At 40.3% G+C, this 22,832-nt stretch overlaps 1 protein-coding gene across 1 annotated transcript in view; it reads left to right on the top strand.

The window, feature by feature from the left end:
• The window catches only part of KCNU1 (potassium calcium-activated channel subfamily U member 1), a 133,641-nt gene that overhangs the window by 59,562 nt on the left and 51,247 nt on the right, over window positions 1–22,832 (top strand). The window contains exon 19 of the mRNA XM_077769553.1: window positions 5,906–6,017. Coding sequence (XP_077625679.1) covers window positions 5,906–6,017 — 112 coding nt within the window. The remainder of the gene's footprint in view (window positions 1–5,905; window positions 6,018–22,832) is intronic.

Raw genomic sequence — 22,832 nt, 5'->3', positions numbered from 1 at the left:
TCTGTAACCTGTGAATCTTTCCAGAGGCAAGGGATGAGGCTGAATAAACAGGAGAAATAGGAGTGAAGAAAGAAAAAACTATGTTAAAAGTATCCTTCCACTACACATATCTTATAATATATGAAAATCTATCATGGCTTCATGCAGTAGGTGTGTTTGTGTAAACACATGTGCAAGTCAGACTTTTGCAAGAACAGTGTACATATTCCTGTGCGTGCACTTCAGTCATTTTACAAAATGAAACTGTTTTATAAAAATTAGCCAGTTTTTTATGTGTGGTTTTACTATATGTATTTTAAAACAGGAAGTTGCTGTAGTAAAAGAGGGAAAGATATTTGCCTAAATAGAGAGGCTCGGTGATCATATTTGTAGAAATGCCAAATTTTACCTACTTTTATAACATGCATTTAATAGTATTTAGAGAGTAAATTAGTCAGACTTCTAATGTTTAAGATTTTATGTCATTGTCACGATTCTCAGTATCTTTGATTCTTCTCATTCTTCTATAGTTATCACAATTCTCAGTCCCCACTCCTGCCAAGCCTAGTCCCTGTATCCCGGAGAACTTGATCCAATCAACTATCTGGTACCCAGATGCTCAAATAGTAGGCAGCTGTTCTTGACCTTGTTTGCCAGATGATGGCAGCAGAGTACCAGGAAATGCTCATGGGTCTGGTGGCTAGAGAGTAAGCTTGTGTGGGGCATTTGAATCTGGAGAGAGCTCTCAACAAAATGTACAGAAGAGGACATCACTGTAGAGCGGGGTGCTTTGGCTTTATAGAGTTCAAAGTCATGATAGTATGTGGAGATTCTCCCAGCGAATTAACCTTCACAAAAGGCTTAGGAATTTAGCAACAGATGAAAAAAGAGAAACATTTTCTGACTGGATTAGTACAAATTTCAGGTTGACTATTTGTCTTTCAGAGCCAGATGAAGAGTATCCCCAGTCCACTCCTTTCTAATAACTATCTCTTTCTTGAGCTGAGTTTGCTCAGTCCCACCAATTTCTTCCTCCTCCTATGCTAATTGAGAGTTAAGAAGACTTGAATGCCAATGACCACCAATTAACTATGATTTAAGGAAGACATGCTACCTTTTGGAGTCTCTGTGTTATTTCCAGGCCAGGTGGTTCTCGTCATCCCTATGGCCATTTTCACTTCTGACATTCCATGATTTATAATCCTTCTTTCCTTTGATCACTTCCGCGTTTTGAAACTGGAACCACACCAGAGATTCTCCACTTTAATTCATAAGCTTAAGCGTTTTGAGAGGCAGCACAGTGGTGAAGAACATGGATTCTGCAGCGGCCCCTCTTAGCTGTGTGAAGCAAATTATTTAAGCTCTCATTGTGCTTCCGATTACTGTAACATGCTGATGATAATATTACACCTCTCAGAAGATTAAATGAGAATATTAGCGCAAAAAGAGTATACAAATTGAGTATATTAATATAAAAAGCATTAAGACCAGTACCTGGGACATAGTAAGTATATGTATGTTAATTATCATATTACCCGTGGGAACACAAGCTCAAAAAGAATCTCATTATTTCTTTTCTCGTCAATGAAATGCAGATGAAATAAGAATTGGCAGAGAAGTCCTAGTGGATCATACTTACGTTAACCCATTACCTGATATTTTTGGGGGTTCAGAGCAGGAAGACCAGGAGGGCTAGCCTTCAGATCAGGAAGACTTGTCTTTCTGTTTTTCTCCCTATTCTAGTTAGGTAAATTATTGGGCAGGAACTTCTCCAACCCTAAGGATACAGTTCACTCTCTGCTGTTTCACCATTGAAACCTCTGAAGTCTCTGGTCTTAGAGCAGGAGTCCTCTACCAGGGTAAGGAGGAGCTTACACAAATCTTCGTATGCAGTGGGGTGGAAGAAATGGGCAATATGAAAATGACCTTGAAGAAAGTTGTTTCCAAATTTCCCTAATCTCTACCCTGGAGCACTGTTTTAGAGTCCTCATTAAAATGTTAATTTTTGCAGTGGAGTCACAGGTATAGGAGAGGGGAATTACTATAAGGAGATTGAGGAAATATATGAAAGGAGTCAGGGGCAGGAAGCAATGATATGAAATGGTTTGGATCCGTGGTCCAAACTTGAATGTACCCCATTTCACCGTTCTCTTTAGATTTGGCTCTGGGTCACTTTTTTCATAAACATCCAAGACTAATTTAAGACAGGAGTCACCCCAGCCAGTGTTTCCCAGGGAGGAGAATTCTAAACCTAGAAGGTTGAGATAGAAATCCCCTAATGAATCTACCAGCTGGGCTCCCTGGCCTGGTTACCTGAGTGACTCTGAAATTCAGTCAGTGCTCTCCTCCTGTACCAGTGGCCTTAGGTAGGAGAGAGAATAGAAGGGGTTCTTATGTGACTCTTCTTCTCTAAAACACAGTCAGGGAGCACATGTCTACTGAATTTCAATAAAAAGGAAAGCAACTTGATAGTAAGCCTACCAAGACTATGTACAAATATCTTGTATTCCTATATTCATGACAGTTGTTATTCCCTAATACTGTAGTTGATGGTGTGGCTCCATTTCTGCAGTCTTTGGTGTCTATCTCCATCTTAACTATGTCATTCTTTATTTCTCATCCCAGTTACTGTAGCTTCTGAGTTGGCTTCCCTAGATCTAGCCTCTTTTTATGCCACTCCATATCATCTTTCATGGCTATAATAATTTTCTTGGAAAAAAACTTCTAATCATGAATGGACATATAAATAAAATAAATAAATAAAGATGGAGGAATTCTATCCCTTCTTTAGCAAGAGTAAGGCATTAGCTTGATCTGTTGTTCTGCTTCTTCTCTATCTCCTAAGAGTAGTGATTCTTATCCAGAATACATGATATCACTTTTTAAGTGTGTCAGAATAGTGGCCAAATATTAAGTTTTGTAAATAATTGCAACAATTTGGCTTCCTAGGAATTTGGGGCAGATTCAGAATTATCCCAATGATCTAGAAATTACTTTTGCTTATTTGGATGATGATAAGATTTCTTGGATGAGATAGAAAGGGCAGAGTTATTGCTCTCCATATATGAGGCATGTCTTCACATGGAGTCCTATCATGTAAATCAAAAAGGAAAATGTTTGCCTGTGGCTTTCAAGGGTATCACTTCTTGAAGAAGAGAGAAATGTAATCAAAATGTTGGCCTTTTGCAGAGATCTTCTTTTTTTTTTCTTCAATCATTCACAGATGTTAGATGCCATATATATATATAGTCTAATTCTTTATCCAGAAACCTTCTCTGGAATATCAATAGGGAGGTCATAGGAGACCAGGACAGGACATTAATAGTCTAGCTAGAGTGTTAAGGCAAAATCCATTCCATTCTTTTTTTGCCTAAAATATGAAAAATTACTTGCACACTGTCATCTGTAGATAGATAAAAATATAAACAAATAAAATGATCAGACTGCCTTGGAACATAATCAGAGAAACTTCAGTTGCTTATCAACTGCTTTGAGATAGAGGACTTTAGCTTCTGATTTCTATGGCATTCTCTGCTTTTTCCTTTGAAGCAGCATAGAAACTGGGGGCAGGGGTAATAATAGATGTTGCATATTCTTTTTTTTTTAATTTTTAATGTTTTATTTATTCCTGAGAGAGAGAGAGACCATGTGAGCAAGGGAGAGTCAGAGAGAGAGGGAGACACAGAATCTGAAACAGGATCCAGGCTCTGAGCTAGCTTTCAGCACAGAGCCTGATGCGGGGCTCGAACCCATGAACCATGAGATCATGACCTGAGCTGAAGTTGGCTGCGCAACCGACTGAGCCACCCAGGCACCCCAGATGTTGCATATTCTTAACTGCCCTGTCTGCAACCTGGTAGATAGAAGACTTTTAGACATTTTAGACATGGTCATCGAGATTATACAATTAGAGTTGGAAGGGACCAGGGACCAGGAGAGGTCATATGTGCCAGTTAACCTTTTACCTTCAGGTAGCCAGCCCAAGGCCAGAGGTATCACCAACCACCATACAGGCTGCTCTCTCTGACCCCCGACATGCACATACTTCCAGAACTATGAAAGCTTCCAAAAGCATACAGATCTTTAGTGTATTTTCAGAAGAGATTTTCTGAAGAATAACACAAGGGAAAATTCAAAATTTTAGCAAAATTTTGAGGGGTTCAAACATATCACTCACCTCACCCACTTATCCCCTCCCACCATTTTTTAATACCTGGCAAATGTTGGTTGCCACATTAGGCTTTGAGAAAGCAGAGATTTCCTGAAAGTTCCATCATTTCTAAGCCAGTTTGGGCATGTTGCCTTTTGCATTCCATAGTTCAGCTTCTATCACATGTACTCAGCGGGTAGCCTTTAAAGACTGACAGTTGACACACCAATCCTCACTCAGAATTTTCTTCAGATGTTCTGTCCCTGAGCCATTACCCCCAGGGCAAAAGGTAACCAGGAAATAAGGAAACACCAGTCAACCTGAAAACCCCCATCAACCCACCCTATGTAAGTGAAGGCATCTGAGGATTACAGGTAGGGAGCAATCTCATTTTAAACCTGACTCTTAGAACACCTATGTGATGCAGTTACTGCTGATTTAAGCTGACAAATCCCATATCCAAAGGCGGTCTCTCTTCTTCCAGAAGTGTGTTTTCACTCAATTGATATTTTCCATGGATTAGAATGGGTCAGAAAGAATTACATCAAAACAAGAGGGATACCAAGATGTTTTTGTGGCTCTTTCTGTCGGCCATTGTCCCGGGCCCACTGCCATGTGGGTTTTAAAGGTTTGTTCCACATGAACTCATTTTGACTAGCATAAGTCCACAGATAATTCTTAAATTGATACAGGAGGAAGAGGTTGTGTTTCTTTTCTCCACTTGGGTAAGCAAGGAGGAAGAGTGACAATGACAGCTACTTTTTGACTTTGTCCCTCTCTTTGATAACTTCTCACCCAGCTCCCAATCTCTAATCACCCAACAGTCTGGTTCAGGCAAGCAGATCATGCAGGGTCCTTGAAAAGTGAAAGAGAAGCCTGTAACTGACAGGCATCCTTTAGAATGATATATCTTCTCACAATACTAAGTGCCAATTCCAATTGACCAATAATGTCCAGTGTGTTGAAAGAATTCCTAGGACAAATCTGTGACATAACAATGAGATGACTGAAGAAGTCATGGTTCATGTGTCAGGGTTTTTGTTTTTTGTTTTTTTGTTTTTTCCCCGTCTCAGAGCAGCTTCAAATAGCTCATTTAATGATTAAATTTCAAGCATTCTTGCATTTATCCTCACAGTCACCCTTTGAAGTCCCAGTATCATTCCCATTTTGCAGGTAAGAAAATGATTTGCCTTTGTATTATTTCCAGATTTGGAAATTTCACAAATATTTTGAGAGCTAGACCATGTAGGATTAAGATCTTCAAAAACTAAAATTAATCATAAAGGAATCCTTCCTTGAAAGAAAAATAAAGTAAAAGGAAGTGGTATCTGAGGAGAATAAATTACAGCCTGAGCAGTATCTGCAGAAGGGAAAGGGGACTTGTATAGTGATCCTTTCTTAGAGTCCCATAGTGGCTGTAGACCCCTGTCTGTGACAGGAAGCTCCCTGGGATGCTACACTTGGGTGAGATAGAGGAGTGATGTCTTATAAAGGTGTAGCAGCAACTCAATGGGTGCATATTTTAGCCATCGATATGGTATTGAATCATTTTCTATCCACTCTCTAACTCTCACAATAATTTTCTATTCACTCTCTAACTCTGCAGAAGGGAATTCATGAGATGTCTATAATCCATCCTCTTAGAATTAGTTTATGGCTCAGGATCTCTACCCTCTCCCTAGCAGGGGACCTAGAAATGTCGCAGGCAGTAGCAATTGTTCAAAAAAGCCTTCCAAAAAGATAGACTGGCTCATTAAGATTGCTGTGCTCTTGCAGGGACAATGGTGCTGGTAAGGAGAAGCAGCACGAAGGAACTCTCTGATTCTACAATAAGTGATGAGATGCCAACGAGACGCGAGAGACTGAGCAATGTAAGCTTCGCCACCAGGTAAGAGCCTCAGAGAACCCTGATTCCCTCTGGTTTTCTGAAGATCCTTGGACAATACAAGTATGACATAAACCAGAATATTGGCTTTATCAGCCCTTATAGTGACCAGTGGAATTGTTCCCCACCAACATGATTTCATCTCTGCTTCTCCCACTATCGTTAAGCTAAACAAATATACCTCCTTGCAACATAGCTCAAAGAAATTTATACCTGTGACGACCAAAGGTCATTTCCCAGTATTCTCTCAGCTCACCTTTCAGGTACCCTAGACATGTGAATTGGGGTGAGATTTCAATTATTTCCGAGTTCTATTATTAATCTCTCTCCTATTTCCAACAAACAGAATATGAGTTTGCTTTTGTTTTTGAGTCTGCAAAGTAGGGTCAACAAATTCTTTTTCCTCCACTCTCTTTTTTCCTGCAGCTCTTTAGTGCATTAAAATCTTGATTAACCAGAATTCAGGGTTGGCAATGGAGGGTGATCTGTTCAGCTTATTTTAAATAGAGGGTTGATGGGGTACCTGGGTGGCTCAGTCGGTTAAGCATCCAACTTCAGCTCAGGTTATGATCTCGCAGTTCATGAGTTCAAGCCCCACATAGGGCTCTGTGTTGACAGCTCAGAGGCTGAAATCTGCTTCAGATTCTGTGTCTCCCTCTCTCTCTGCCCCTCCCCTGTTTGCACTCTGTTTCTCTCTTTCATAAATAAATAAACATTTAAAAAATTTTAATGGAGGTTGATCTAAAAGTTCTGTTGCTTCAGAGTTCATTGTCAATAGCTTTGTAATATGTTGGCAGCATTTCAATTTAGTACCTATACTATACTAGGAAAAATTTTGCTGATTGAGAATTGTGATTATCTACAGGTAGATATTGTATTATCAGTAGAGTGTGGTCAATATGTCCTGGCATTACATAATGTGGATGTAGGGTAGAGTTAGAGTTAAGTTCAAAGGCTGTCTAGTTGTCTCAGTTTTGCTATATTAAATGAGTATGATAGTCATAAACACTTTGTAAGTTTTGTAATGATAAGATGAGATTAGGTATTTAAAGTATTTTGATTCTTGGCCAGCAATAAATACTCATCAGATGTTCCTTATTGTAATTATCAAGTGTTATACCTAGAAAGGTGTACAAAATTGGGTTGAATATGTAGTAAGTGCATAGCCTATCAAGGATTTAGATTTTAAACAAGTCACCTCCTTTTAATATATGAAGAGCCATGCTTCTGTTTAATTGGGGATTCTGGAGAGCTGTGTCTGGTTAACAGAGGTTTTCACCATACCACTCCCACAGGTGAGGCAGGTGTCTGTCTGAGCCACCAAAGGTACCACCTCTTTGTGTGTGTGTTTTCCAAAAGGAATATAACAGGCCTAGGAATTACAGCTTCTGTCCTTCTCTGCCTTCTATTTCAGTATTTTAGGAAACTAAGTGAGATAATCTGTGGGAAAGGATTAAGAACTCTGTGTGGAGGAAAGTGCTATGGGATTTCAGGAATTCACACTCTTAATGACAGCAAAACAGCTATTCACTATAATTGGAGTTTGCAATTTTCTTCTTATTTTAAAATGGTTGGTAAATAGGGATTTATTGAATGTCTCTGTGTGCTAAGTAGGCACTCTGCTTAATGTGTTTGGAGATACAGAAACGATGTTTCAACCCCCATGCAATCTAGTTGGGTAAACAAGTTGAATTTATATAAAAGAAATAAGAGTTCAAATAAAACAACACTCCTTGAAGTGCTACATAGATACTTCTGGCAGGAGGGCAAAGGAAGAAGAGGTCCATGAGGGGTGGATGGATTGTTCTAGAAACTTTCCTGTGGCAGGTGGGATTTGGGAGAATAGGAGACAGTGGGCATCTCAGCTCGTGTGAAGGCAATGACATGGGCAAGGCATGGGGGAAACCCGGAGCCTTCCATGTGTCAACTTGCCTGACCAGAGGTGAGAATGTGTGCTAGCATATTGTGTGAAATAACATCTCAAATTTCTCAAGAATACTTTCTTGGCTATTGGCATTGCACATCTGTGTATTTGTGTACACATGATGTTTATGTTTTGTTAATGTTTATTTATTTTTGATAGAGAAACAGAGTGTGAGTGGAGGAGGGGCAGAGAGAGAGTGGGAGACACAGAATCCGAAATAGGCTCCAGGCTCTGAGCTGTCAGCACAGATCCCGACGCAGGGCTCGAACTCACAAACCGCAAGATCATGACCGGAGCCAAAGTCAGTCGCTTAACCCACTGAGCCACCCAGGCTCCCCATGTTATGTTTATGTTAATGCACAGTTGTTAGGAAAACATAACTCACACATAAAAATTGTTTTGAGACTGTACAGACAACATTGGCGATCACACATGAAGTGCCCCAGCCGTGCTTATGTGTCCATTTATACTTTCCCACATCTTCTGTGATAAGAGAGGCTTGGCAAGTGATGGTTACAAAAAGCCACAGAAAATCCTTAAAGGTAAATGTAGGCATTCAGTTTCATGGACTTTTCCTCATTATTCCTTAGTACAGCTATAAAAAAGAAATCACTTATTGGTGTGTTTCCCATTGTCTTAAGTACCTGCACTATGACAAATAAGGAAGTTGTTCAAGGCAGGCATCAAAAAGGAGAATTGGTCTAGACAGCATGACCATTCATAGATTGGGCCTGTCAGCCCTCTTTCTGGCTGGGGGATCCTAGAATATGCTTTAAAAGCCCCTAAAGAAGGTCAGAGATCATGAAAGTTAGCCATCCAGATCATCTCTTAAAGATGATGCTTAATTCATCTGCACCTCTTAATTGGAAAGCAAGTTATGTTCACATGAGCTATATCTTAAAAAATAATAATAATCAGCATCACACTGCTGGTTAGACAGTGATATATACATCTATATATAAGTGCCATTTGTGGGTCCATTTCTGTGACATTCCATCAATGGAGTTGGTTAGTTCAGTTGATTTAAGTACAGTGTTAATGGGAACAATGACAGATCCTGCTCCCACTTAGTACTACAGAATAGGGTGTGTTTTTGTTTTGATTCACTTTTTTATTTTCTTTCTTTTTGTTATTTATTTATTTATTTAGCAGGGCAAAGCTAACTTCAGCTGGTAAATTGATAAACATGTTCTGTGCAACAACCAGTAGTAAAATAAATTTGATGGCTTAATAGAGTTAAGTAGGCGTTATTGGGGGGAAAATGTAAAATGTGTGGCGTGTGCTATTTGTGATCTGTTCTTGATGTGTTAATAGTATTACATTCTCATACCCAAAACAGCATAACATTATTTATAGTTTTGCTGACAATGGCTTGATGCTTTTAAAGATGTAGTCTTCAGCCCACCAGTGGGTTTTCCAGTAAGTTCAGAAACTACCATCTTCTATTCTTAGTACTTGAAGCAATGCAGACAGCCCTAAGTTATAGTCCAATATTTCACTGTGTCCCTGGGGATCTTTCTCTTCCCATAGAGTAAGCAATGTTAGAAATAGCAATTGGGTTCTCAGATGGGCACACAAAAGTCTATTTAATAGATGGTAGTTAAATGTGTATTTGTTGAATAAATAAACACTAGCTCTGTTCACTTGAGTTCTGTGTTGTTAAATCAAGGGATTGTGTAACATGAGAGAGCGAAGATGAATATTTCCTCTTTCTTTCCATGGTAATCCAGTGCGACTTATGTAAAATTTCATGATAAATAAAAATGCTTTTCAACTGCTCCTGGAGCCCCTTTGTCCTCACTTCCAATTTCTTTATTGTGGCTACCCTACTTTGGGTGAGATTGAGAAAGTTCCACCCATTTTACTGTTCAGTTATTGACTGAGTTATTTACTCTGCCTCTTTCCTATCAAAACTCACTTCTCTGGTAAAACTGATTTAATGAGATATATGAAGAGAAGGTTTAGATATAATTATTTCATATCATGTTGTACCTGACCAGTAACACAATAATTACACTAAGCCATTCAGTATTTTAAAAGTAGGTGTTTATAAACTAAAGTACATATTGACAGATATCTAATCAAATGAACAAGAGGAGGCAGAAATTTCTAGGCAGTTTATGATAGATCCGGGTCAGGAGAAGAAACTATTTCTTATAGAAAGATTTGTTTTCTTTGAGTATAGCAGCCCTTCCCTAGAAACCTTCCCTCTAGGTCTCTTTAATTCAACTGTTATGGACTGTATTGAAATCTAGATACTGAACTTTCCTTCATAATTTCCCTTCCCACTCTATCTTTGTGAAACCTATGACTAAGATCATGTGTAAATATGGTATCAACTTCATCTTCATACTCTCCATGTGCTTTTAGAGACACCAGAAACCATGCATGTCATTTTTTCTCTCTTTCTTAATATCCAACCCAGTCTTAGCTCTTTAAAGCTCAAGCGTCTCACAGATATCGGTCATGAGCATTGTACATATGTTAGGTATGAACGCCAGATCACCATCCTCTTTAGCCTTTATGCTTCAGTTTCCTCATCTGCAAAATAGAGATAATATTAGGATCTAAATACTTGGATTGACCTAGTAAAGCATGCTAAGTTCTTATGGAAAGTCCAAAGCACAGTAAAAATTGAGCAGGTGCAAAATGGGTCATGTTGTTGTTGTTCTCCTTACCCATCCACCTCTGCCTTGGCTCTTAGATTTTCATGCTTTTGCAACCAATTTCTTTCAAATTCAGGTGGAGAGGATGTGAAGTTTCAGACCTTCCACAATTTCACTCACTGTCTACCACCTACTATCAACAGCCCATCAGCTCAGCAGAGCGTATCATCAGGACTTTCGGTGAAGACCTGTACTATGGAAACTCCCTCTGGTGCAGTCACTGTAACATGTCCACATCTGCCTAGAGCGTGCTGTTCTCCCTCTGGAACGCTCTTTTCCGTGGCAGTTCCAGCTCTTTCTTTGGCTGTTTCTCAGCGCCTTCCAGCATAGCTGATTTCATGGCAGTCTTTAGTTTCTGAGCAAATTATGCTGCATCCAGAACTGCCGTTATATGATCTGCCAGGCCAGAAGCTGGTTAGTATCAGAGGTCCGCCACCCATAAGGACATGGGGAAATCCACCTAACAGGAAGAAATTACCACTCCCCGCTCTTTGGCACACTCATTCCCAGCCCTTGTCTAGTTTATTCTAGGGGATGACTCCTGAGACATTTGCCCCTCTAAGTGCCCACTTTCAGATACTACGCACCCCCACACCACCCTCCCACACACAGTCAGGAAAGGAATCTAGACCCTTCCTTCCATTTTATTCTCAGTTCTACATACCTAATTGAATCCTGTGCCCCAGATGATCCAGGCAAGAGAAACACCATCTTTTAGCCTCAGTGATGTCTGAACTCCCACTGAGGACTAGTTTTCAGGGTCTTTCCAGGCTCAGAATATTGGATGTAAGTTACCACACATGGTTCTTCTCTCTCCACTTCCTGAGATTTCTATAGAGGCTAAGCATATAAGATTGTGTGAGCAGCTACTTTTTTTTTTAAGTGATAGGATATCATTTATTTATTTATTTATTTAAGTTTATTTATTTTGAGAGAGAAAGCACACAAGTGGTGAAGGGGCAAAGAGAGAGAGAGAGAGAGTCCCAAGCAGGCTCTGCTCCACCAGTGCCAAGCTGGATACAGGGCTTGAACTCACAAATCGTGAGATCATGACCTGAGCAGAAGTTGGATTCCTAACCGACTAAGCCACCCAGGCACCCTGAGCAGGTATTTTTCTTTCTTCCTTCCATAATAAGCTTTTGAAATGACTTTCCCTCTAGATAATCAGACACTTCTCTATTTGAATAAAATAGAGTCCATAACTAGTAAATCAGAAACATTTTTTGATTCTTTTATTCCTATATGTATATGGAGTCAAAACATATTCTAGAAATCCACGTGTGCTTAATACTGCATAAGCCAGCATTTGATCTTCCAGAGTTACCTTTCTCTAAGAGTCCAGATAGCACTTGTGTTTACAGCCTTGGAGATTCTAGAACCTCTAAAGATGCCTTCCTCATTGCAATTGATGGCATTTGACTATGTAGGAACCCCTAGCAGAGGTGTGTCAGTCATGAATGCAATAAGCATCTTCATCAAGTCTCAACAGAGAGTCCAAAGAAAATGACAATACAAATGCATCCTGCAAAATTAGATGTACAGATAGGTATGCGGATAGGGATAAAGATAGACATACATCTACACAGGTAGATATGATATTTTTAAGCACAATGAGACTGAATTCCAGAGACAAATGAAAGAGTTAGGGTGCTAACAAATAGAAGAATAAGAATTTGGAAAGAACTTCTAGTTCTTATCTTGTACTTATAGGCAAAAATTGGGTTTCTGAGAAGCAAAGTGCTACAATTCTTGCAAAGAGTACTCTATCTATGTGTATATATGTGTATATATGTGTGTATATATTTGTGTGTATATATATTCATATATATATGAATAATTCATCAGGTATTCATTAGATAAATGAATTATTCAGATTATCAAACAGTATTTTATTGCTATTACTTAAAAATAGAGGTGCCTGGGTGCCTCAGTTGGTTAAGCATACAACTCTTTTGATTTCAGCTCAGGTGATGATTTCATGGTTTGTGAAATTGAACCCTGTGTTGGGCTCTGCACTGACAGCATAGAGTCTGCTTGGGGTTTTCTCTCTCTCTCTCAAAATAAATAAACGTTTTTTAAAATGTCAGAGGAGTACCATGGAAAATTCAGCATATTCCTTCCATTATTTCCCATCTTCTTTGTCCTGTCTATTTGACTAGTGTAGAAGGCCGTAATAAAGGAGGGACAAAAGTCTTTTTTAAACCTCTTTGTTAACCTGTAGACAGGTCTTAAGAAAAATGAAGTCAGATGCTCCTAGGACTTGTGGGTATGGAAATTTCCATTAATATAGCTGGATGGGAAGATGAGGAAGCAGCTTTGCTATTATGGAAATAAAAATTACAGTGGGACAGCTGATCATTTACTGAGTACATATATTTATTTGCATTAAGTGGTTTTTGCAGGTTTTCATTCTTGTCATTTATAATCTCTTAAAAGGCAGGGATGAGACCTTGTTTGTTTAAGGTCGTGTATAAAAGACCAACTCAACAAGACAAGGTGAAGATTATGGAAGCCTAGTCACTGTTTCTGTGTAAAACTCTATTCAAGGACTAGAAACGTGACTTACATAGTTTCTAGGAAAAATTGTCACAGACTTTTTAAAAATTTTTTTTAATGTTTTTTTTGAGAGAGAAGAAAGAGAGAGAGGGTGCATGAATGGGGAGCAGAGACAGAGGGAGACACAGAATCTGAAGCAGGCTCCAGGCTCTGAGCTGTCAGCACAGAGCCCGACGCAGGTCTCGAATGCACAAACTGTGATCATGACCTCAGCTGAAGTCGGACACTCAACTGACTGAGCCACCCAGGCGCCCCGTCACAGACTTTTTATTCTGCTTTTTTGTTCTCTGACACTCACCACCACCCTTTCCTGGGATTAGTATTTCCCAGGTACTTACTATCCCCATCACCATCAGCTATTTGAACCAAACATCACTTCCAAAAACAGAAGTTTAAAATATTAGCCCTTCCAGAGGTAGCTTTTTTTGTTGTTGTTGTTTCCATCAGGGATCAGGGGTTTCAGCTAAGGCAGTCTCCCTAACTGGGGAATTTCAGGCATCAACCAGCAGGGGACGTATATTTTTAGGTGACCTTCAATAAGGGCCTTTCAAGAACATCTAAAATCACACATCAAAGCCTAGTGTGTGTTGTGGCATTTTAGTTTTTAGGTTGCAGCAGGAGTGATAAAGTAGGAGTCCGCCCAGTCCCATGGGTAAGATGAGCACGCCAGAAGTGGACTGTCAAGAATAGACCTCAGTCAGCCCTGTGACTTCCTGTGCTCTGTGATCACAAGCAAGGCACTTACCGAACTGTGGCTCAGACTCCTCTTCTGTCAAACGGGTGGCACTGACCTCACAGGGCTGATGAGAAGACTAAGTGTAAGATTCCTGGCCAGGTTCCTAGGAAAGAGTAAACACCCAATAAATGTTAGCAATTATCAGGACATAGGAGACACGATTATCCCACAGAATAATTGAACCCACAGTGTGGAGGAGACTCACCTCGAAGCATTTCTCTGCTAAAACTTATTAGCATTCATTTGTGTTACCACCAGTAGTATGAGTAGGAAAGACAGAGGACTTAGAGATAAATGTCATTTCAATTTAAATCTGAGGGGTGATAAAGCTACTGCAAAAGTCACCTTTAGTAATAGCGGGATACCCAGCCCCTATCTCCCCATGAAGCAATATAATATGGTCTTTGCCTGGTAGGAACAATTGCTTTTTTTTAACCCTTTCCCCAAAGGCACAAGAATTTAATAATTCTAGCCTATGTTAGTCCCATGCTCAGCTCCTAAAGCCCATGGTGGCTTTGATAGTGAAAGTCAAGGACAGGGCCATCATTGTCCTCAACTCAGCATCAAATATCAGAGATGTTTACCTAACACATTGTTGGCTTTAATGCAGTTATTTACAACTTTGCACCCAAAGTTGCCAACAACACCTTCATTTTGAGTCTGTAACCGTCCCCAAAATAATTGGAGACTCTTTCTTGTCAAGAGAGGATTGAGAAAAGGCATCTTTACCGAACTCCCCATCTCCCTACACGAAGACCCACTTCCCTTTCCCTCCCCACACCCTGTTCTGTTCAGCTGGTTGATGATAAGGCAAAGCAAACGCAGGACAGGCAGAACTTCAGGGTCGCAGGGCAGCTTTCCGCCTCAGCAGCTGTCTTCAGCACATGCGCAGCTATAAGGACAATAAAATATTGTTCATTGCTTCTACCCCACAACCAATTAGGTCAGCTGTAAATATTGGAATTGCTTGGTAAACATGCCGGAAGATTGTGCTGACTTGTTAATATAAGTGAAAATGTAATTAGATTTATAACACTTTTTTTCCAAACCATAATTTACAACAACAACAGAAGAAAAAAAAATTCCCTTGCAACCTGCTGAAATACCATTATTAAAATGCATATGAAAAGTCAATTATGCCAGAGGGAGGTATTTAAGAGAAGTGAGTTTCCATACCCTGGGATTACACCGTGGGGATTGCATCTTTCTTATTTATTTTTTTTCCCCAAGATCTTTGCTGCTGCCGAGTGAAAAGGAACAGATATTTTACTTATTTCACTCTGAAATATCGCTGCAGATAATAATAAAAATGTACACTAAATAACTTGGCTCCTTGAAAACCTCCTCCTTTCTCAAAGCCCCAAGAAAAGCTGAGTGGCCACCATTCTCGTTTTTATTGGTAAGCCCGTCTGTCTTTGAGCAATAGTCATATTCCTTAAAACATGTGGAAATCATATACCTTCTTTTTTCCTAAATGTTATTCTGTTTTATGTTCTGAGTGAGTAGATTATTACACATTCTTCTATGGGGAACCCTTTAGTAAAGACAAGAAACAACCCCTGATTTTTGTTGTAAACCCCAGTTTCCTTTACTGCCAGGATCATGTTGGGAACACAGCCCCTCCCCCACCTCAGACTGAATGGAGTAGGTGGGAGGCTAGCCCTTGGTAGGCTCAGCGGCTGGGCCTCCTTTGCTGCAGGAGCCTCTGTTCCTCAGGTGAGGCCTACCCGTCTTCTGGAGGCTGTTCCAATTCAGCCCAGACAGGCTGCTGCCTCTCTGATTTCTGGTTTCCTCATAATGAAATGTAGGTATTATTTTATCTCATTTGTGTTTAAGGTACCACGGGGAAAAGCTGGTTAAAAAAATCATAAAGCAATTTATAAGTGTGAGAGAAGCTGCCATGTTCAGTCTCAAACTTCCAGTAAAATGTTCAGTTTAGATAATGGAAGAAATTTTTAATACATATTTTTTAGAAGTGCTCGTGCATACATTGTGAATAAATTACTCTTCGGGGGAAGATTCTGGGGTTGCTGTATGAGAATCAATCAATAAAGTCAATCACATATGTCTGTGCATATACATATACATGTGATTTACTTTATACATTTATACTTAATGCACACCTATATATACATACATTACATACACATATATTTACAGGAAGATCTAGAGAAGCCAGAAATGGGGAGTGGCAGGCATTACAGACTTTGATTCAGGGTAGCAGCTAAATCCAGAGGCACGTCTCAGTCACTGAGAACAATGTAAATGGTCTTCCAACATAAAAATGTTCATAGTCGTTATTGATTGATTGATATAATTATTATGCTTAAGACTTTTCTATTTGCATTTACCACAAGTCAGAACACATTAATATTTCCAGTTCTTAAAATAATATTTTATGAAAAGCATTTTCATACTGATTAGCTAGATTTGCTTCCAATGAAATATTCTGTTAGATTCTACAGACAGCCAAGCCTATGCCTGGCTTTCCACTGTTTGTAGGGTAGGTCCGAATACTCTTGGGCCTTTTCTAAATTAAATGCCCCTGATCTCAGTTTTTGCTCACCATGTAGGTACTCAGCTGCCAGGGCCGTGGGTAATACGTTTCCTTTCTTTCTCACTTTATTTCTATTTTAATCCTTGAGAAATTCTTTTTTGTGGATCAACACCAGAAACCAGTTTTAAGAGACTTAGCGATGGCTCAGAGGGAGGAGATAACTGGGAAGGATTTGTAGGGCCAGGTCAAGTATCTGCTTGGCCTGTGAGCTCAGCCTTCCAGGAACAACCCCCAGCACCCACACCCCACCCCAAGCCATTGATTTTCATCTGCATCCCTTAAGCTCACCCAGGAACAGGCTTGGAGGTGAGGTAAAAAAATCAATGAACCCAATGGCATAAGTCTCTGACCTCTTTATATAGATTCTAGCTATCTTTTTTTTTTTTTAACAGTTAATTTGTAGGAGGGAAAGGTGAACGTATTATTGAATAAAACAGGCAAAAACCATCCTAGGTGAGTTTACATTCATCTGTTTTTCAAAGTCACGGGCCTATGTCAGGTGACCCTAAATCTTAAAGGTTATTTGGAACCAAGAGGAAGAACACAGGAGAAATGTTTTTTTTATAATCTGTATAAGCAGATTATCTCTGTCAACCCTGATCATATTCCTCCTTCCAGAGGGACTACCTGGTCTACCTGCTCACTTGGAAAGTTTTGCCTTCTTAGGCCAGGGCAGTGGAAGTAAAAGAACATTGTTCCTAACCCATCAGCTTCTCACTCTTCAGCCGCATACTCTCAGCTCCATCTTTAAATGTGGGCAACTGCCGTCGGCTCTTTTTCCTTCTCGCACTCCCCCTTTACTCTTCCTCATCTTACTGTTTTAGCCACTAGATCATTTTTCCAAGCCTGGAAATAACAGAAGATTAGGGGAGGGATAAAAACAGTAATTCCCAGGAATGTGGCTGTGTGTATGTGGGCACGAAATAAAATGTTCAGGGCATGGAAGGCTTCTTCAAACTGTATCCTGACCCGTGATCCTAATACCACCCCTGGCTGGCTGGCTTTCTTCTGAGAATCATAGTGTACAAGGCGAGACATCATTGAGAGGAGCGCTGAAGTTGAAAAGAAATGATAAGAATTGGAAAAAATAGGAAAAGTAACAATTCTGGAACCAATTTCACTGTACCAAATGGGCAAACAATTCTAAAATTAATACTTTCCCCAAGGGCCTGATTTCTAACCTGCCTTTCTTCACTGCACTCAGGAATATACTCTAAGGTAGGCAAAAACAAAGGCAAAACAAATAGTAAAACCAACGGTAAACCTGTCCAGGTCTATCAGCAGCCAAGGCCTGGGCTGGCAAGCCTGGTGAGAGGTTAGAGGAACAGGTCAGGAGGTTGGGAGACAGGTTTCTCTCCTGCAGTCAGCCATTTGTCTCATTTTTTCTGTCTTACTCCTAAAAATATCTTAAGTCTCTCTACCCTTTCCATCTCCATTTCTCATCACAACCCAAGCTACCATCTTCTTTCCCTGGACCACTGGTGAAAATGCTGGTTCACCCGGTCTCCTTCCATCTCCTCTGGTCTCTCCTCATCCATTCCTCTGTTGTACTTAGAATGAGGTATCAAACATGAAAATGTGACAGTATTGTTTCCCTTCACTGGTTTGTCAGTACCTTTAGGAATAAGATCAGCATCCTTAATAATGCCCTTCATCCTATGGTCCTTGCCTCTCAGAAAACTCCTTTGGGCTCACACGGTATTATATTTTCCCACTTCTCCAAATATACACCATGCTCTTCTTCCTGCCGTGGACCTGTACATATTCCTAGAATGGGATTCCCTTCTCCTATTTGTCTAATAAAATCCCACTGTGTTCCAAGGACACTCCAAAACTCAACTCAAAATACCCTGGATTACCAAGCTACAAAGGGCTTTGTGTTTGACTCACATCCAGTAGAAACGTGTCTTCTCATTACAAGGAATGAAGTCCTTTCAAACCAAAGTGTGTCTCTCATGCGGTTTTTTTATAAAGCTGAATGACTGAAATACAGTCATTGTAAGTAGTGTCCCATTACTTGCAAGTAACAGAAACTCTTTTAAACTAAAGAAAGACCAAAAAAATCCTAATAAGGAATCACAGAACAGCAAAACTATAAGGGAGGAAGCACTGCATGTCTTCCCGGGAGACTGGAGCCAATAAGTTGGATCTGTGTGCCCTGAGCCCCGAGCCAGTGCTCCCCAGCTGCATCCCCGCTGGGTCGTGGGGGTAGATACAGATATAGATATAAACATATGTAATTCCATGCCCCCACAGGGTGCATAGTGTCATGGTGAAAACTTGTGGTGCCCATTAAACAATAAATCTATCCCTGAGGAGGGTATGTGTGCTATGCAAGGAAAAAAGGATGCATTAATTCATTGTAGAATGGATCAAATAAATGGATACACTTTGTATTTCCATCTAATATTTGGTGAGTGCTTTTGAGGTGCATTATGCTTTGATGGACTCATTAATTAGCAGGAGTTATTGTGCTAGAGATCAGAAAATTAGTGAAATTAATAAGGAAGGCTTCCTGCAGGAGGCAGGTCTTGAGGTGCATTTGAAACGCCAAATGCTTTAACAGCTGGTGTACTGTGATTCGCATGGAATAACAAATAATTAATGCAAAGCAAAGTAAACCTGACTGAAGGAAAACTCTGGTTGGCTCTCCCCTCATGTGAAATTTACCTGGCAGCCAGCGAACCATCAGGACTGTGGTTCACTCAAGTGACTCAAGTCACTTTCTCAAGTATTCTGGAAGGCCTGCCTCGAATGGGTACTGCAAAGCTCAGTTTATGGCTCAGATATTTGTTACATTTTAATAAGGCTTGGAGACTTAGATGTTATTCATGCAGCTGCCAATCAAGTACCTGCGTAAAAAGCAAGACAAACATAACAATAAATGCTAAGCACTCCACTGTTTTCGGTGACTCCAGCAGGATGCACACTGCAGGCTTTATGAACGTGTGAGAGTGAATATACAGAAGCTTGGGGAAAAGGTCATTGGTATTTTTGGAGCAATAAATCAAGTATGGAAAGATTTGCATTTTGGCTGTATAACATACAGGGCTGGATTAGAGGGAGAGAATACTTTGAAGTAATATTTCTCTGCTGACTTGTTTTATTAGCTTCCTTTAAACATGTTACATTATTGCTTATAGAATTTCATTTACTCGGATTGGCAGCTTGATAAATACGTCTATTGGCGATGATTTGGATTGCTCTGGGCATTAATATTATTAAAACCTGTCACAAGGAAATGTCTGAAAGATGACTTACTGTAAAGATTACAGCATGAAATAAATCATCCAGTGGTATTTGTTACCATTTATGGCCTCTTGGAGCTGAGTCAATCCCTTTTTATGTTGCATTATTTTTCAAGTTTTTATAGCCTTACATTATATATTGCCGTCAGAAATGAACAGATGGGGTGTCGAACATGAGCTTTCTGAATAATTCCCACCCTCCAGTTATTTGTATGAAGGACAAGTGCAAAACTGTGCATTCTCGAGCAAAAAGGGGAGAGAGAGAGGTGGAGAAGCTGCTGTTGAGGAACGGGATCCCTTTTGTCAGGGTGTGCAGGCCAATTCCACCAGCTGGTTGGAATCCCTGACTGGCAGTCACCCTGTTTGGGTTTCAAGCAAGAGACGAGGTGGCTGTATTTGGCTCCAGCGAGCCAACAAATGCCATTTTCAAATGCATTTTCTCAGAGTGCCTCTTGCTGAGACACTGCCACGTTTGGAGGTGAACGTGTCATACTCTTACCCTAAAAAGCTGAGAAATTTGAAACACACACACACAAACACACAGAACAAGAAGAAAGACACATTGGAAGGATTTCCTGTTCTTTGAGTGAGTGGCAAAGATGCCAGCATCCTGTGGGGGTGCACAAAGGATTCAAAGGATTCTGTGCCGTCTGAATTGTTCAGCCGGGCCCTTGGAATCAATATAAAAGGAACAAGAATCTCCCCATGGAGGTTTCTAGCCCCTGGTAGAAGATGCAGGAACAGAGGTCTCGAAGGCTTTGAACACACTGAGGCAAGGTATGCCCTTGGGAGTTTTTAGCTATCCTCTGATGGGACCAGGCAGCTGCTCAATTGGCGTATGAGCCCCTCTGCAGCGTCCGGAGGCCCTGCCACCCTTGGAGATGAGAACAAAAAACAAACAATCCACTGAAAAGCCATCAGCTTTTTGAGCAGTGGTGTAGAGAAGCACATGTTAATTTTTCTCACTTCTCTACTTACCACTACATACATTCAGAGCAGTTCTATCAAGTACCAGCATGTTGTAGAGGAGCAATAATAGACACCGAGTCTGAGTGTTGGGAATCCAAGTTGTTGCTTAACGTCTTAGGACTTGGAGTGAGTCACCTAATTTCTCATCATCATAAAAAGGAGATAAGAATATTTTTCCTGTGTACCTGATGGTGTTGCTGTGAAGTCAAATCATACAACACACATGTACACACACACATGCACACACACACGCACACACACTTAAATTAATTGGCTCCTACATCTGTCAACCAGACCTATACCTTCTCTCCAATAAAGCTCTGCATTTTTCTTGGGTGTATCAGTCATTCTCAGTCATCTCTCCATCCCCAGATCCCTTCACGTCAGACCTTCCCCCCACTCTCTCTTAAAATTTGCATTATGTGACTTGTAGACACCTAATGTGAGCTTTGACGGCCCCCTCCCCAAGACCAGACCCATTCCCTCATGCGGTCCATCTGACCCTCTTGTCCCCCATCTCTTCCTCTGTGTCGTCTTCCCAAGGGAAGATGTCCCCTTCGCTTATTTGGATGCCATCTGGATACATCCATGTCATTGTTGCCATTCACCATGCGCACCTGAAACCACCAGGGGCTGAGAGAGGAACTGCTTCATTGCGGTCAAAGTCCACAGCTTTGTTGCCTTTCACTTGAGATCTCAGAAAGTTTTCTGCCCCTAACCCAAGGAGAGGGTACTGAAGGGTAAATCTCAAATAGCTACTGAGCTTATCAAGGCAGTCAGTTAGTCAGCATTGAGTTTATGTACCCTTGTTAGAAATGTGCCTCCCTCCCTCCCACTACCCCCCTCTCTTCTTCACCCAGTCTTTATTTTCCCCTTTGTCCCCAACAAAGGAACATTTGCCTAAACCCCTTCCCCAGTTCAGCTGAATTGGCAATGCTGAAGCCCCTACAATCTAACTGATACATAAATGTGTAACTCTTGAATCTTACATCTATCTATGAAGTGTGCTTTTTCTCTTTTTCTTCTTTCTTCATCTCCCCCCTTCTCTTCCCTATTCCTCCTTTCTTTCTTTTCCTATTCCTCCCTTCTTTTCTTTTTATTTTACCTTTTCTTTTGCTTCCCCAGACATGTATTGATTGAGTCATCCAACTTCTCAGGCTCTTCTGAGTAAGCATCTTGATGTCTCTGTTTCTATACAGTGACAGGTAGTCTGCAATGAGACAACAGTTCACCAAACTAAGCCACCAGTGGATGACCTTTTACATACTCTGGAAACTCAGTGCGGACCTGCCTTCAGTGTTCTCTCACCCAGTCCCATGAGGAGAAAACTGATGTTCACCAATTTTACCATCAGTCTGTGTCTTCCCGCACGTTAGAGAAGAGAAGCATGGCAGTAAGCTCAAAGCCTGACTGTCTTGTTCACTGGCAGCCACACTGTTTTTTTAGGCTAAGTCCCCTGTCTGTAAATTAGAAAGGAGGTAGACATGGTCATCCAAAGCTCCTTTAAACTTTTAAGTTTTTGCTTGCTCCCGGTCCACTTGCATATCTTGAAATATCCTTATAGTAACTAACTTCTCCTTGAGATGTTTTGCCTTTTGTGAAAGGATTCCCCTGATGATATTTACTAAACCTCTTTCTCTGACCAATTACAAGATAATACCTGATGCAGAGTTTACAAGTCCTTCTTTGTTTTAGCTCCCAGTTTTAAGAAGTTATTATAAATTCACTAAAACCATTAAATATTGAGCCATTTACTAAACTATTTCAAAAATGTGTGTGTGTGTGTGTGTGTGTGTCGTATTGTGTTGCATTGGATGTGGGGTCAGGAAGAGAGACAGTATGACCCCAAGTGACCTGACATAATAAAGTTTCATAGTAATGTCTAAATACTGCTACTCACCTCTTTATTATTAATTCTACAATTCTAGCACATAAAATAACTTAATCATTTTCAGAATTTGCATGACTAATGGAGTGAGTTCTGATAGAATAAGGATAAGTTTCATAATTAGGTTTTGCCGGGAACTTGTGCAAACCAGTCTATTTATAATTTGGTCAGCTCCTGATATTTAATGAGGGCACTGTGACTGAAGCCTCTGGCAGCATTCACTTCATATTTTAATTACCCACAGTAATTCTGACAATTACACACATGTCATAAA

The sequence above is a fragment of the Crocuta crocuta genome, unplaced genomic scaffold (genome assembly GCF_008692635.1).
Source record: "Crocuta crocuta isolate KB4526 unplaced genomic scaffold, BGI_CrCroc_1.0 scaffold698, whole genome shotgun sequence".
Classification (NCBI taxonomy): domain Eukaryota; kingdom Metazoa; phylum Chordata; class Mammalia; order Carnivora; family Hyaenidae; genus Crocuta; species Crocuta crocuta.
This window is presented reverse-complemented; position numbering and strand designations above follow the sequence as displayed.